The 18,553-nt window shown below is 31.7% G+C and overlaps 1 protein-coding gene across 6 annotated transcripts in view; it reads right to left on the minus strand.

The window, feature by feature from the left end:
* Nucleotides 1–18,553, minus strand: part of trh (PAS domain-containing protein trachealess) — a 193,653-nt gene that overhangs the window by 136,394 nt on the left and 38,706 nt on the right. For 4 of the 6 annotated variants that reach the window (XM_076404780.1, XM_076404779.1, XM_076404777.1 and 1 more), the window contains exon 2: nt 14,866–14,898. The exons of the other annotated variants lie outside the window; for them this stretch is intronic. In XM_076404780.1, coding sequence (XP_076260895.1) covers nt 14,866–14,898 — 33 coding nt within the window. The remainder of the gene's footprint in view (nt 1–14,865; nt 14,899–18,553) is intronic. 6 annotated transcript variants of the gene reach the window in all.

Raw genomic sequence — 18,553 nt, forward strand, 5'->3', positions numbered from 1 at the left:
TTGTAGTATAAAATAGGGAAATTAGAGCGAAAGGAAGATTTTACGAATATACATGTATAAGAGAGAATAAGAATCGAGACCGATTGGAAACAAAGACAGTGCGAGAGCCGAAACAAAGCAGTCGAAATCGCCGTCAAATGAGTTAGCGACGATCAATCAAAAAATCCCCCGGCACGATTACGTTTTTCGTCGTCTGGACAGTTCGAGGAGCTCGCGCCCATTGATGCAAAAAGCCCGACTTTGGTCCTGGGCAGACTTCGGCTGCAGCATGCGGCGGCCCTACTAGGTCCGCTCATTAAAACCCATGTATGTCGAGAATGTGGAAACGCAGGTCGGCCCGCGGCCAGCGCCCGTCACATTCTGGTAACCCGAGGGACACAATAAATATTGCTCGTCCATCTAGTCGCCCATGTCACCGGTCACCGCAAAAAACAACTGCCACCGCAGCCACGCTCGGAGAGTTCGGCGATCGCTGAAGATGTGGCCCACATTTCCTTTAGCGTATCGATCGGCTTTCATCGATTATACGTCTCATACTCAATCATATATAAATCATATTATTGATATATATTGAAAATATCATAGGTATATGATAAATATACTTTAATCATATATGATTGACATAAATCATACAAAAACTATGTATCATATGTATGAATCATATATCATATATCATATGTGTCAATCACATATCATATATCAATCATATATCCTATGTGTGAATCGCATATCACATAAGGTGAATTAGTACATGTTATGTGTATATGATATATATCATATATATTTGATAAATATATTTTGATTTTACATTAATAACATAAATAATATCTATATCGTATAAGAATCATATCATATATGATAATCACATATCATATGTAAATCATATATCATATATGGTATATACAAAAGGTTGGACAGTATTTGAGTTATTTGTAATTGAAATAGGTATATTGAATTTGTCCTTTAATCTACGGGGTTGGGCAGAATTGTAGTTTATTTTACTTAAAATGCGTAATTGAAATACAAAGACTTTTTTTGTATTTGTATTTTAATTGCTTCTAAATAGTATAATTTATTTATTTATTTTTATTATTTTATTATTACATTGTTACTAATCTTTTCCGAATAACCTACAATTTGTCTTTATGGTAACTTAAATCTAGGTATATAACTAGGAGGACCCATCGGCCCTAACTCAGTCTCTGGTGAAATAATGTTTATACATGTCACTGCTGAATTTTTTAATGTATGTAGCTCATTACACAACACTACACAAGATCAGATGGTTTGATTCTTTTGAGTCTGTGTCCTGTTCTGGTGGTCTCCAAAAGTTGCAATATTTCAATATTTGTATGAGAATGTGGTCTTTCCTCATGCCCCCTTGCAATTCTCTTGATCTCTTGACTGACTGTGGGTATCTGAAGGTCTCGATGTAGGTAATCAGTCCTATAGTATTTGGGTGCACCCACAATACCTCTCAGGACTTTGTTATGAAAAATTTGTATTTTGTTTTTGTTACTCTTTGCGGAACATCCCCATAATTGAACTCCGTGTGTCCATATAGGTTTCAGTATTTGCTTATATAATAGCAATTTATTATGTACTGATAATTGTGATTTTCTTCCAATAAGCCAGTACATTTTCCTATATTTCAACTCCAGTTCTTTTCTTTTCTTCTTTATATGTTCCTTCCAGCGAAGTTTTCCATCAAGATTCATTCCGAGATATTTAGCGTTGTTGCTATATGGAATGATGTTGCCATCTTAATATTCATTTATTCGCCATTTGTGGCAGATCACAAGAGATGTAATTTATAATTTGTATTTCATATATTTGACGCTCATTTTTTTTATAATTAATATGCGAAATATTCATGGTTTCGAAATACATTTAGCGATTTTATTAAAGGGTACGCTCTACAGATAATAGCGTTTGATAGCTCTCGTTAGTAAAATAGCACCCACTAAATATGTCAATCTTCTTTATCTATCATATATACACATATACAGGGTTTGGTATTATTTGGAATTAAAATACGTAATTAAGGATAACTATTTATTTTGTGTTAATTAGTATTTCAAATACTTATGGTTTCAAAATATATTTAGGCGTGTTATTAATGGGTACGATCTACAGAACATAACGCTCAATAGCTTTTGTAAGCAATAGCTAAATATGTCAATTTTTGTGGCAAGTTTATTTGCTATAGGTAAAAAGTCAATTTTCTTTTTTAGGTTGTATTCATCCCCCAATAACAATCTAGCATTCATGAAAGAAATTTCTTTTTTTGCTGAATAATAGACTGGCTAGATTAGCCAGCTTTATTTAATAGAATATAAATAGAATAAATGCAAGTAACATAAACTTGTTTCAATCAGGTTAATCAGTTAAAGCGGCTTTCTCCAACTTTCACATTGTATAACTTAAAAAAAAACGATTATTCAGGCAAAATCCTGGTCCTCGATTTATTAACATTACAAGTAACTTCTTTTTATCTACGATATTTACTGTATATGATATTCCCACTTAATCAGCTTCTCTTACAACATGTCACCAAACATAAAACAACAGCTGGTCAAGATGTATCGGTTAACATCAAAGACCAAGCGAAACTAAAACAAAGAAAACCAGAGACTATTTAACCCTTATAAAGTGTCTGGTAAATATTAGTTAAAAATGAACGTTGTTTTTCGAAACCATTACTGTCTTTTATTACCATTACACGAAAGCCAACATAGCTATAACCTTTTCGGTGAGAATACCGAAATTTAAGGTATATATTAACAGCATGTCTCTAATTACCTCGAAGTTAAGCCATTAAATTTGAACGTGTGGCTTAAACTGGTTTAGTTTGTATAACCACGAGATGCATTCAATTATAGTCGTTTGCTATTTTCAATTATATTATATTAAAAACTTTGCTTAGAATAAATAATTTTCCAAAAATTATTTTAAGGAGCTATATGAGACCAAAAAAAAGATCATTCTCAATGTTTTTTCTACATTATTTTTTCGAACGAATAAGAAAACGATTTTAATTGTTTAAACAAATAAGTAATTTCAACTAGTCGTTACAATTATGAATAGTTTATTAGATATAAAGAAGCTACAAATACATGTTGTACTCCATTAATTATTAATGTATTGATTATGAATCTGGAGAATTTTTGACATAATTTAAACCAATAGAAAAAAATTCCTTAATAAAATTATATATATATATATATATATATATATATATATATATATATATATATATATATATATATAACACAATAAATGATAACATAACAAATCCTATGATTTTGATAATTCTCTACATAAAGAAGTAGTTTTTCGTTTAGTTTTATTAAGTTACTCAGCGTATACATGACGATAAACATTTAAAACTGTATATTCGATATTGATTAATTTTGTTGTTTAACTTGAACAAATAGGTTGCTAAAATCTTTCAAAGATTTTTACTTAGAAACTTATGGCGCTGCTGCTTCGTCATATCCCAATTGTCAGTTTTGCTCTCAACGATTTAAAAGTGGTAATATTGATGTCAATAACAAAGAACTATCTAGAGGACCAAAGAAATTGGAAGACAACGAATTGCGAGTCTCATTGGATGAAAACTCGGCTCATTAGACATGGTATTGCCATGTTACCATAAAATTGTGAAGAATATTTCGATCTATATATACTATACCAACGTATCTCAACAAATGCTTTTTTCCTATAAGAGATCTTGAAGACATACCCAGAGAAATGTAGGTTTTAATTTTAGTTAGAGTATCGACATTGGTTATAAAATAATTGACAACAAAAAACACTATATATATATATATATATATATATATATATATATATATATATATATATATATATATATATATATATATATATATATATATACATATATATATATATACAATTACTGATAATGTATGATATAATAAATGTATACAATTTCGGAGAGATTATATCGATGAAAATATAGGTGACAATAAATAGTTATATTTTACTACATATTAACTACAAATCTAGATATTTTGGGGTATAGTTTAAGTCGATAAAAAACAGATATAGCCCCTTAATAATATTATTTTATTGAATTATATTTAATATAATATCAAATAACATCAATAACTGAAATATTATTATGCAAATGTGGAAGGTGATAATCACTACATAGTATAAAACAAAGTCGCCTTTTCTGTCCCTATATCCCTATGTGCGCTTAAATCTTTAGAACTACGCAACGGATTTTGATGCGGTTTTTTTCAATAGATAGAGTGATTCAACAGGAAGGTTTATATGTATAATACATGCATAATATACTAAGGCAACATTGCTAATTTTAGAGGTTTCTAACGTGATGTCGTAAATTAACCTATTTTTTAGGCTTATTTAGCAATTAGCAAAAACGCTGCCTAACCCTACGAGTTAGATCAAATTAATGTACTACAGTATTGTACACCATAAAAAGGTCTACAAAAAAGTCCGCGATGGTATATGTTTATCTTTTAGGGATAACCCACATTAACCATTATTATTGTTTACTTTTTACGTGAGAAAATGGCTTATTTACGAAGCTATTTTAAGCAATACGGCATTAATCCTTATCGAATTAAGTACCTTAAATACAGTGTGCAATTAATATAGATCAATATGGTTCCTTACAGCATGTAAATTAAACAAATATTTTCGGAGATATTACAAATTTAAAATTTGCGTTTAAAAATGTGTAATGTAATAAAAATTGTATGAATTTAGATATTCCAAAGATAGCAGGAAATTTTCATAGTAAGTATAGGGGAAGAGGAATTGTTTTACTCCAAATTTAATGCGTGCAGGCCAAGGGCAGTAATGAATGAACCAAAAATACTGGATAGATTTTAATCATGTTTTCATTGAGTGACATAGGCATATATATTTTATGCCCGTGCAAAGTCGGAGCGGGCCGCTATGTTTTTATATACAACGTTCATATCTTTTCTGTAGTGTATTTAATTTAGTATCAGCATTGCACCCGTGCGAAGCCGGGGCGGGTCGCTAGTCAATTATAAAATTAGAATAATGTTTGCGACTCGGATGTGAGTAAAGGACGATATAAAATAGAAATTGATATCCCTGTACAATAATTAGAATCCTAGCTCCAGGCTGTATCGGCCTCAACCTGTTTAGGGCCTAAAGGTATTTATACAGCACGTGCGCTTGTATTGTTATCTCGTGAAATAACTCAGATGAGCTGGTTCAATCTTACCATACGGTATTGGTATAGCCACATCCATTATTCAACTACTTGGTGGATTAATGGTCTCAGTCGGACTTGTATTGCCATGAAGATTGGTGCTTTTTACCGACAAACTTAACAAAAAACGTAGCACCGCTTCTAGTAAGGAAGCTTTTTAAAAAATGAAACACTTTTTTTCGTCTCTTTTGTTTCGTCTCTTCTTAACTACCACTTTATTTCTTTTGGAAAACATTCTATTTTAACTAGCACACTAAACAAAAAAAAACAACTACATGTCCCATAAAACGCCACAACTAATGAGATTATTCTAATAATTAACTCTATAATGTTATTTAATGGAAATTAGATCAAAAATAATCGATTCGCGATAAAAGGAAATGGTGTGTTTTTTGTGCCGTGGAGACGATTTCCTTTTAATTCGTCTTCTTCTCTTTTAAAGTCGATGACATTCGATCGATTTCGGTTACAGGTATGGGTACTGGTCAATCGAGTTTTTATTTTTGTCACACCATCCTCAGACAGAAAGAAATCTTCTCAAGTTGACTTTTAACAATAGGGTTTATTATTTCTACCCTGTGTTACCATTTTTCTATTTATGGTTTTGCTAAAATTTAGTCGCGTTTGATGATATGGAACAGTGTTTTTTGTTGTCAATTATTTTTTAACCAATATCGATACTCTAACTAAAATTAAAACTTACATTTCTCTGGGTATGTTTTCAAGATCTTTTATAGGAAAAAAAGAATTTATTGAGACACGTTGGTATAGTATATATAGATCGAAATATTCTTCACAATTTTATGGTAACATGGCAATACCATGTCTAGAGAGTCGAGTTTTCATCCAATGAGACTCGCAATTCGTTGTCTTCCAATTTCTTTGGTCCTCTAGACAGTTCTTTGTCATTCACATCAATATTACCACTTTTAAATCGTTGAGAATAAAACTGATAATTGGGATATGACGAAGCAGCAGCGCCATAAGTTTCTATAGTTTTGTTTATATTTCATAAACTATTTGCTCTACAAAAAAATAACGGTTTCTACATTTTTTTCACCATAATATTCATGGAATATGAATGTTTCAACTAATTTGGTCACCTGAAATTTTTTGCGATTTTTTTCCATATATATACTCAGAAAAAATGGCGATTTTTGGCCATTTTCAGACTTTTATTTCTACCTCTGGTTTAAACGATGATATCTTAATGAAAATATCAGTACTTATATAAAATTAGATGCTTAATAAGGTGGTAAAGTCATTTTTGCTGTAAATTTGAAGGTTTTAAAGAATATGGCTTGAATATATTTCTGGTTGAAATTGTATTTTTGTTTATATTTTAGAAACTATTTGGCCTACACAAAATATAAAGAATCATGCATTTTTCTCATTAGAACATAGATATTATTGAAGTTTTCAGCTGATTTGGAGACTTAATTCTGTGGGAATTGTTATATTGCCTATGAACTCTAGTTTAAACTAAGATATATTAATGAAAATACAAACAATTATGTAAAATTAAATGCTGAATAAGAGCATTCGTCAGTTTTGCTGAAAATCTGTAATATTTAAGGCATATGGCATATTTAATATTTAAGTCGTGTATTTTTATTATTATTATTATTAACATTATTACCTACCCTATATAAGAATAAGGTTTTCTTCTAATAAAAATGGGTGTGTGAAATATGGACTTGTTTATACTATGGAAGTTATATCTATGTTGAATATGTGACATCAATATTACCACTTTTAAATCGTTGAGAGCAAAACTGACAATTCGGATATGACGAAGGAGCAACGTCATAAGTTTCTAAGTAAAAATCCTTGAAAGATATTGGCAACCTATTTGTTCAAGTTAAACAACAAAAGTAATCAATATCGAAAATACAGTTTTAAATGTTTATCGTCATGTATACGCTGAGTAACTTAATAAAACTAAACGAAAAACTACTTTTTTTATGTAGAGAATTATCAAAATCATAGGTTATGTTATCATTAATAGATATCATTAATTAAAATACATGTAAGCACGTAATAAAATGACACATTATAAACTTGGAGTAAGGGCTGGAACACTGTTTCAACATCACATGCTGTAGTATCATCATGCATTATCACATTTTTTTTAATTAGCAACACATCAAGCTAATCTGAATCAACATGAGTATAATATCGATTGTATCTTTGAATTTGAGGTATTTTGAGGGATCCGGTACTATAATTAACTAGCTTTATAAGGTGTTTTATATTATATGGGACAATATAACTATGTACGCCTATGTTGTCTTCATCGTAGCGGCTAATAAGGGTTGAAAAGAAATGAAAAATAAACCAAAACGTTTTTTGGGTATCTAAATCGATCGTCTGATGAGTTATCGAATAGAGGACCCGTATCAGACTTAAACCCGAGCCCGTTGTAAATTACCAAAGACCCGATAAAGGATAATTTGCTTCAAATAGGATGGTCACATTTTGCCAAAAACTGTTTTGGGCCCTCGCTGTGTGTGTGTGTGTTTTTTTTTAATATAGTGAAGATTCACCGTTTCTGTTCGTTTATTTGGGTTAAGGTTGTTAGAGGTCGATCTCCGACGGGTCTTTCGTTGCTTTGAAGTTAAACAACGTGTTTGAACTTTAATTAAGACCTACGGTGTGCTGTAATAATATATCAACGATATCATTGGCGTAGATCGTTGTATTTTTGAAATAATGAATTTTAAAATCTAGAAGGACCCCCTTGAATGGTGAACTTTAGATTAATTAGTGTACAAATATGATAACATATCTGGTTATAATCCGTGTTACTCGCTATTACTGATCATTTTTAAAACAATATGTCGTTCGATCTGTCTAATTTACGTCGGTAGACATATGCAGTTACAGTTTCATTCAGTTTTAGCAGCTCTTAAAATACTTCAACTTGCTAATCCCATCATACGCACTGCAATATTTTAGGTTTACAATGAATATTCTGCTTCGGTGTCGATTTGGCTGACTCTTCTGGGCTAATCGATGACTTTGTGCTGTTGATATTGTCATAGTAGATCTAGTTTTCATCGCCAGTCATAACATGTTGCAGAAAACTCGTATTTTTGCCTAACAAAAATAATAAAACCGCAATTTAACGTTTGAAAACAGTTGGTTCATCAACTGCTAAGTTGTATGCAAGTTATTTGAGAGTTTGAATAGAATTTTAGTCCAACTAGACTTGCAATTTAGTGTCTTCGAAATCTTCTAGAGCGTTCTTTGTCAATGGCACCTTTTTTAAGTTTTTGAAAGTATAACCGAGAATTGGAATATGATGAAGCAAGAGCACCATAAGTTTCTAAAAGGATTTGGTGATTTTTTGCAGCAGATTATCTCAAATCGAACAACAAGGGTCTGTATATACTGAACAATACAATCATACTAAAAGGAAAGTTGTTATTTTATGTAGAGAAATGTCAATTAAATTTAACAGATCGGTTAGGTTTTTGAACAATTGTTTATATTGATATTTCGCATTTCCACCAATAATTATTCGTTATTCAATTGTTAAAAACATAGTCTATCGATGTGGTAGTCTAACACGTCAGATTCCTTAGTAACAGTCGAAAATACGAAACTAATTGAAAACTTAATCAAATACAAATAATATAGCTGGAAAGTTTGTGCTGATTTATTGGACAGTAGACACACCAAAAGCCACTATGAAGTTAAAGATTGGCCAAAAAGACAGACTTTCTTTCTGGTAAATCAAACGTTAAATATGAATCCCTTATTCTACAAGAAAATGCAATTCTTTCACCCATACATATAAAACTTGGTTAAATGAAAAATTTTGTCAAGGCCATAGACAAAAATTGTAAAGGATTTTTGTATTTGAAAACTGTTTTCTCTAAATTAGGTGAGGCTAAACTAAAAGAAAGCGTTTTTGTTGACCCACAAATAAGAAAACTTGAAAACAGTGAGTTTGGTGAAAAGCTTACCGTGAAACGGTTAGCGGCTTGGTTATCTCTAAAGAAAGTAATTTATGGATTTTTACGCAATCTCAAAGCTCAATATGCTGAGTTTTTAGTGAATGACTTGCTACAAAAGTGTAAAATGATGTGGTACAGAATGTACTCTAATTTTGGAATGGTGAGTGACGAACAAGGTGAACGCTTTCACCAGGATATAAAACAGATTGAATAGCTTTATCGAGGAAGATGGAATGCTAAAATGTTAGCAGATTACTGCTGGTTTGTAATGAAAGAGGATTCTGCTGTTCACAAGAGGAAAAGTTAATATTTCGTCATTTCTTCTTTCGTCTTTCAAAATATATGGCTCATCTTCTCTATTGACCATTTAAATCTGAGCTATTTTGATTCATTGTCTGTTTGTAAATATATATTACCATTTTTTAAATAAAATTATAAATATAAATAAATAAATAAAATTTTCATACTGTATTTATTTATTTATAGTAATTTAATTTATATATATATATATATATATATATATATATACGTATATATATATTTTAAAGTATCTTTTTACCACCTATGGGTTTATCTGGACTGGACCTAAAGTTTAACGTGGGCTCCGAACCACGGTCCTTAGAATTAAGCCTACCGACTGGCGAGTGACCAACTTTAGAAATCATCCCAGAAGACATCCGATCTTACCCAGCCTGGTTACTGGCGTGATTGGGATCATTTTCCTTGTCTAGAACATTCACAAATTTTAGACAATCACAAACATAATTTTGCGACCATGCGCCACCAAGCGGGCTAATAATTTAATTTATCATAACTTTTAGATGGTACGTGTTACAATAAAAGACCGTTTAATTTTTTGTGTTCATCAGGTATAATTTAACAAAAAGGCAGTTTTATTTTATTTAGTAACATTTAAACGCATAATGATTGATATTAAATATATTCAAAATTGTTTTCATTTCTGTATATATTTCTATAAGTTTCCGAAAATTAATCAACAACATTAAAATAGCAAAAATATAATATTCTCGTAATTCTAACAAATAAAGTCGTAACTTTAGTTTTAATATCTAGATGGATACAATTTCTGTCACAAATTTACTATGAATTATCTGTGTAATAGTCGAAAATCTGGACGTTATAGCGGACAGTAACAAGACATATAAACATAATTAGAAGACGGTATTTTGTTGGCGAGGTCTTTTAGTACGTTATCTTAAGCTAAGCTCTTGATGCAGCTCACCATAAAAGTTCGACTATACCTAATCCCACATTAGGCGTTTAATTAGCCCAATAACACCCGGAAAGCTTCTCCCGTCTTCGGTCCAGCTTGATGGCGACGGAAACATCCATTCGCACTGTTGCCAATTTGTTTTCATTTCTATATTCTCTACATACTATCTGAATTCATTGATATTATGACACATGACTTATTTGTAATGTTTGAGTGATTCTTAAAGTCTTGGACAGTGATTTTCATCAATTGTTGATGCTACACAACATTATTTATCAAGTATTTCTTCCATCTTCCATCTTCATCATTCTTCTTCCATCTGGAAGATTGATTTTCGAGTTTACGGGTCTCAGACTATGGCAGTGTCAAGCCGTTGCTAACTAACTTGCAATTTTATCTCCACAGTGACTTAGAACTAGGTAATTATCTAGGAAGGTCCAACCTTACTTACCCTCCAATAAAATAGAGTAAAAGTTAGTAGCACTTTTCAGAGTTTTTACCATTTAGTACACTTTAATTCACAAATACACCAGATTCCATGGTTTGGCTCTTTTGATTTCAGTTTTATACAAGATTTGGAGCACTTCCTTGCCTCATGTCTTGTTGTAAATCTCTTAATTTCTTTTATGACAGTTGCAATCCGAAGGTCTCGGTGTAAGTAATTGTTCTTAGATGCATCCACAATACTTTTCAGGACATTATCGTTAAACACTTATATTATGTTAATATAACTTCTCACAGAGCGTCATCATAACTAAATTCCATAGATCCATATAGGTTTTAGTATTTGCTTGTACAACAGTAGCTTATTATGTACAACTAATACATTTTTTGAATTCTATATCCTGTTCTTTTTTTGCTATATGAACATATTAGTTGTAAATAAATTCAATATGAACAAATGTACTTCTATTAACTTTTTATCCTCCATACCTAGGTCCATTTATTTATATTATTACTTACGTCTTGCAGCTTTTTGGTTGAACTTGTCTGGTTTCTTCTCCTCTGTTACTGATTAAATATCCTACTACTACCTGTACTGAAATACCTCTACCCTCACATATCTAAAATAATTATATTAGAAATAATTGTAAATGTTAATGGATTTGTTATTATCATTTAATTGGAATAAAATATATTTTCCATATCTATTACGTCGAATTGAACATGTTGGCAACAGGGCTGTCGGGCAAGTTGCGGTGGTAAATTGACTCAGCCCTTAATTACACGCGTTTTGGTAGGGTGTTGATTTATAGGGCAGTTAAATATCTCATAAACAGCATACGATACTCAGAGAATGCCCGATGTCATTTTTGACGGCATACCGATGATCACTTGTAGCTCTGGCTTGACGCCTTCGCAAAATTCCTAATATTTAATCCAGAGTTTATTAGAATTTTGACTTATGTGCTTTTGTTTTCCCCAAGACGTTAAGGCGCCATAAAATTCTATCATTTGAACGAGGAAAAAAATGGTGTCGGATCGGATTAAAATATTAAAAAATAAAGAATGTGAAACGTTGCTACTTGAAGGTCCGCGACAGGGGATCAAGTGCAAGTCATTCCAGCTTATTTGGAAACTGTTCGTTTAAGATACTATCGAAATTGATGGTCTATAGCATGAAGTGTCACTTTATGTTTCATTATTTGAGTTTAGACGTCGATATTTACGTAAAAATCATTGAAAACCTGATAAAGTTTATTAAGTATATTGTTGTTTAATGTCATTCAATCACTGATAATATAGTTCTGATATATTTTTTGCAGTTATGGTCTTTTTTACGGGGGTGTTTTTCGAGATCATTTTGATTGAAACATTTTCTTATAACTCTGGGATTAACAAATATATTGTAAAGAAAATATCAGTGTTTATATAAAATTAGATGCTTAATAAGGTGGCGTAGTCATTTTTGCTGTCATACTGAAAGTTTCAATAATATGACTTAAATGTGTTTTTCATTGAAAATTCTTACTGTAATGTTGCTAATATTTCAAACACTATTCCTCCTATGCTGAAAATAACAATTTATATATTTTCCTTGCTACAATGTTCATAAAGCATGAAGGTTGCAGTTAATTTGACTCAGTTTTTTGGCATTTTTACCCCATATATATACTTTGGAAAATTCATGACTTTTGAGAATTTTTCTTATAATTCTAATTTAAACCAAGGTATATTACTGAAAATACAAATATTTACGTAAAATTAGATGCTCAATAAGATGGTAACGTTATTTTTGCTATATATCTGAAATTTTTGACAAATAGATATTAAAAGTATTTTTCGTTAAAATTTTTCAAACTGTAATTTCGCTTATATTTTAAAAAATATTTGCCCTACACAAAAAATAGTGATTTATATGTTTTTTTCATCACAATATTCATAAAGTATGAAGGTTTCAACTAATTTGGTCACCTGAAATTTTTTGCGATTTTTTCCATATATATACTCAGGAAAAATCGCAATTTTTGGCCATTTTCAGACTTTTATTTCTACCTCTGGTTTAAACGATGATATCTTAATGAAAATATCAGTACTTAAATAAAATTAGATGCTTAATAAGGTGGTAAAGTCATTTTTGCTACAAATCTGAAAATTTTAAGAAATGTGGCTTATTAGAATTTTTAGTCGAAAATTGTTTTAACTGAAGTTTTGTTTATATTTCATAAACTATTTGCTCTACAAGAAAAATAATGGTTTCTACATTTTTTTCACCATAATATTCATGGAATATGAATTTTTCAACTAATTTGGTCACCTGAAATTTTTTGCGATTTTTTTCCATATATATACTCAGAAAAAAAAACGATTTTTGGCCATTTTCAGACTTTTATTTCTACCTCTGGTTTAAACGATGATATCTTAATGAAAATAGCAGTACTTATATAAAATTTGATGCTTAATAAGGCCTACACAAAATATAAAGAATCATGCATTTTTCTCATTAGAAGATAGATATTATGTGAAGTTTTCAGCTGATTTGGAGACTTAATTCTGTGGGAATTGTTATATTGCCTATGAACTCTAGTTTAAACTAGGATATATTAATGAAAATACCAACAATTATGTAAAATTAGATGCTGAATAAGATCATTCGTCAGTTTTGCTGAAAATCTGTAATATTTAAGGCATATGGCATATTTAATATTTAAGTCGTGTATTTTTATTACTATTATTATTATTAACATTATTACCTACCCTATATAAGAATAAGGTTTTCTTCTAATAAAAATGGGTGTGTGAAATATGGACTTGTTTATACTATGGAAGTTATATTTATGTTGAATATGTGATAATACAATTTTTATTCAATTTCATGAAAAAACATTTATAAAAATGTGTGTGTGAAAAGTACATATTAGAATATGAACCATTATGAAAATAAAAATGAAATTGGGTGTGAGATGAAGAAGATAGAGTAGTAAAAATGCTTTAATAAAAATTAGATCATTTATAAGATGGCAGAATAATTGTTACTGTAAATTTATTAAATTTTAGAAATATAGCTTTTCAAAATATATGTATTTTCATAGCGTTATTAGAAAGATTGGCTAATTTGTATAAGAAGTTCTGGTGCTAAAAATGGGTATATTTAATGAATATGATGCATATACATATTAGTATATGATCCATTATGAAAAATGAAATAAAATTGGGTGTGAGATGAACCTACAAGAAGCTAGAGTAGCTATGATAATTTTTTTGATGAGGTGAAACGAAATTAACTTCAATGACATCCGGTGTTCGTTATAATAAGGCTGGAGCAAAAACAATACGCTATAAAAATTCGAATAAACATTTGTGCTATTGTAAAACTGCCGCTATGAAAAAGGGACTGTTCAAAGCAAGTGATTCTAGGCATCCAAATAAAGTGCACGTGTGCAAAAAATAGCAAAATATTGACCAAAAAGAAATAAAGCGCCAAAGTTGCGGCATACCATCGGCGCTGTTCGAAAGAGTCTGGCTCGTTGACGATGTGGTCTCGTTGGTCCGTCTCGGTCGATAATATCATATGGGCCACCATTCAATCGATTCTCGAAACAAATACAATTCCATATATGTCACTAACCTTCAGCAATCTCCAACTACCAATTATGGTCTAATTGGTTTTAAGAAACATTGATTTTTCCGAACTGTTTATTGCTTTTAATAAATTGCTTTATAATTAGGGAGGTGGCAACTTCCACCATAGACCAGTTTCGATTTTGTCTAAAGATCTCGCATTCCTATCTCGATCTGAACTTGTCCAACAATGTCATGTTCACACAACCGCTGCCATTTCAGTTTTAATAAATTCTTCAGGGACGTTTTTACTATAAGATCGAAAAATCAGCTGAGATTTCCTTTTTATTGGCATTTTATATAAGTAGATGTTGAATTGAGCGCGTTTTTTTTCCGATTTATTATATTAAACTGGAAATTATACATACCGATCTGTCCAACACAGAGTATCATCACGATATCTGAAACAATAACAGAAAAAAAGGTTTATCCTCCATTATAATATTCTATACAGGACACATTACATATAGGTTAAAGGAAATTAAAATTATTCACGCTTTATTTTGTTATTGTTATCTTTGTTGAGGTGAATAAGACTGCAGCGACCTTGAGGAATGTCGAATTTTACATTGTGGAATAACGGTCTACAAAATACCCAGAAATATAATCCCAGATGTTGAACACGGGCGGGGTGCCAGCAGCGCCAACTAGAACCCGATAGCGAATAGGTGGCGGCAACCCCGAGACGTTTATCTGGGATGTTATTGAAGGGTATTTCGAGTCATTCGTGCTCAACCATCGTTTGGTTTAGACGTGCCACCATCGACTGCCCAAGCCTCGTCTCCAGGTAACACCGCTGCCATCCGTTTTATCATTTGTATTTTTCACATTTTTAAATAGCCAATAAATAACGGTCACATAATGTAAACAGCACTGTTTCATTTCGTTTTACCTCCATTCACCGAGCCACATCATTTACCCTAAAAGACATATTTTGCGATAACTAAAAATGTGGTATACATTCTGTCAGAAGAGTTAATAAAAATCCTTCAAAATGTTACATTCTGAATAAATACAGTGATTATAACAGGATAATTGAAAAGTCCCAGGCCTACCATAGTAAAACACATTTTTTTGGCAAAATTTGTATTTTTTATTCGACATAATTTCCTTCAAGGGTGATACACTGATTATAGCGACCCTCCAACTTTTTTAGTACCATTTTTCAAAATAGGCCTCAGTTTCGACGATCACCTCTTCATTCGACGAAAATTTCTTCTCGGCGAGTATTAGTTTGAGATCTGAGAACAGAAAATAGTCGCTTGGGGCCAGATTTGGAGAATACGGCGGATGAGGAAGCAATTCGAAGCTTAATTCATGGATTTTTGCCATCGTTTTCACTGACTTGTAACACGGTGCTTTGTTTTAGTGAAGCAGCACTTTATTTTTCTTGAAATGTGACCGTTTTTCGGCGATTTCGTCCTTCAAACGGTTCAATAACGCTATGTAATAGTCGCTGTTGATGGTCCTTCCTTTTTCAAGGTAGTCAATGAAAATTATTCCATGCGCATCCCAAAATGCAGACGCCCTAACCTTGCTAGCCGACTGTTGCGTTTTCCCACGGTTTGGAGCGGGTTCATCGTATGTAGTCCACTCGAATGACTGTCAATTGGACTTCGGAGTGAAATGATGGAGTCATGTTTCATTAATTGTAACATATCGACGCAAAACTCGGGTTTATTACACTTGATCATCTTCAAACACTGCTCCGAATCATCAATTCGTCGTTGTTTTTGGTCAAAAATGAACTCGCGCGGCACGTACTTTGCACAGAGCTTTCTCATACCCAAAAATTCGTAAATGATATGACGTACACGTTCAGTTGATATCTTTAGACTGTCTGTTATTTCATTCAATTTCAATTTATGGGCATTCAAAATCATTTAGTGGATTTTTTAAATGATTTCGTCGGTAACAACCTTTTTTGGGCGTGCACTGCGTTCACCGTCTTCGGTGCTCATTTCAACATGTCTAAATTTAGCATACCAATCCTTGATGGTTGATTTTCCTGGGGCAGTGCCCGGAAACTCGGCATCAAGCCAAGTTTTTGTTTCAACTGTTTTTTTTTATTTCCAAGTTTGTTTTGCGTTGTTTTACAAAATGTGACTGAGCTTTGACATGCTGAAGATTAACATTGTTGCCTCTAGGCTCGTATTACAACAGTTTTTGCGCAGTACTCGACTCAAACACATAAATTGTAGCCCATAGCGATCCCCAATGAAGGTTTAGTAAGGTCTTATCTGCTGATAGTATATCATACGAAGCTGATCCCGTCAATAACTTATAAATTAGCTTGAAGCCATGAATATTCGGCTTTGTAGTTGATGTTGGTGGTCCCCATGATGTTTTTCGGTTTGAATTATCGTAATGGGTCCACTTTTCATTGCCAGTAATAATTTGATGCAAAAAACCTTTCCGAGTTTGCCATTGAAGTAATATTTTACACATTTCCAAAGACATTTCTGTGTCTGTTGGCTTCAGTTCATGCGGCACAAAGTATCGGACCTTTTGGATCATTCCCATGTTCTTCGAGAGAAGGGAAATGGTTTCTTGTGATACTCCCAACAATTCTGCATGCTCTTCTTGCATTTAATACGGATATTCATCGAGTAATATATTAAAATTCTCGTCTTCAAATTTTTTTAGCTCTTCAGAATATCCTTTGCCTTCGGTGCCCAGTATTCACATATTGAAATAGCTTGTTATAAGCTTTACGCTACGTTTAAATAAATATCATATATATATATATATATATATATATATATATATATATATATATATATATATATATATATATATATTATATATATATATATGTTAAGAATGCTTAGTGAGTAGAGACAAGTTCTTATATTCAGTAAAAAGTAGGAAAAAATGTTATGTTGGCTTGAAATGGGAATCGAACCCCGACAGGGAACATCAAAGGAGGCGATGTCGGTGTAGGTATATTGTTTTAGTGCCGCTGTGTATATAGTTCTGTATGCGACGACACAATCCAGTATCACCGAGAGGACAACTTATTTTTCTAACTTGGAAAAACGACTTTTTATTCGAAAAGCGAACTAAAACGAGAATGCTGCTACTTATTGCGGAAAAAGTTTCGAACCTCCTGTCGACAATCAGGGGTTAGTTCATAGAGGCCTTGCGGTCCACTAACAGCGACCAGACATGTCCATTTTCGGATTGCGCCGATTAACAAGACATTTCAGTGAGGAAAGAGCAATGTGGCGGAATCTTTTAAAGGTTCTTTTGCCGAAATAAAAAAACGGATAATTAATTATTAGAGATGGATGATGAGGGTATGTCTCGTCCAACATGGCATTACTTCGTTAGACTTCTGTTATTTATTGTTTTTGACAAAAACCCAATACGCGTAAGTTAAAAATAACCGAGTACGTTCGAGCTTTTCTCCTCTGTATATATATATATATATATATATATATATATATATATATATATATATATATATATATATATATATATATATATATATATATAAATTGAAAAGTAAACCATAATAATATACAACCATAATAATACATTTTTTTGGCAAAATTTGTTTTGTTTATCACTACATAGTATAAAGCAAAGTCGACTTTTCTGTCCCTATATCCCTATGTGCGCTTAAATCTTTAAAACTACGCAACGGATTTTGATGCGGTTTTTTTTCAATAGATAGAGTGATTCAAGAGGAAGGTTTGTATGTATAATACATGCATAATATACTAAGGCAACATTGCTAATTTTAGAGGTTTCTAACGTGATGTCGTAAATTAACCCATTTTTTTAGGCTTATTTAGCAATTAGCCAAAACGCTGCCTAACCCTACGAGTTAGATCAAATTAATGTACTACAGTATTGTACACCATAAAAAGGTCTACAAAAAAGTCTGCGATGGTATATGTTTATCTTTTAGGGATAACCCACATTAACCATTTTTATTGTTTACTTTTTACGTGAGAAAATGGCTTATTTACGAAGCTATTTTAAGCAATACGGCATTAATCCTTATCGAATTAAGTACCTTAAATACAGTGTGCAATTAATGTAGATCAA

Source organism: Rhynchophorus ferrugineus, unplaced genomic scaffold (genome assembly GCF_030347505.1).
Source record: "Rhynchophorus ferrugineus isolate W39M unplaced genomic scaffold, kcgeb_rfMv2 rfM5, whole genome shotgun sequence".
In the NCBI taxonomy this organism is placed as follows: Eukaryota; Metazoa; Arthropoda; class Insecta; order Coleoptera; family Curculionidae; genus Rhynchophorus; species Rhynchophorus ferrugineus.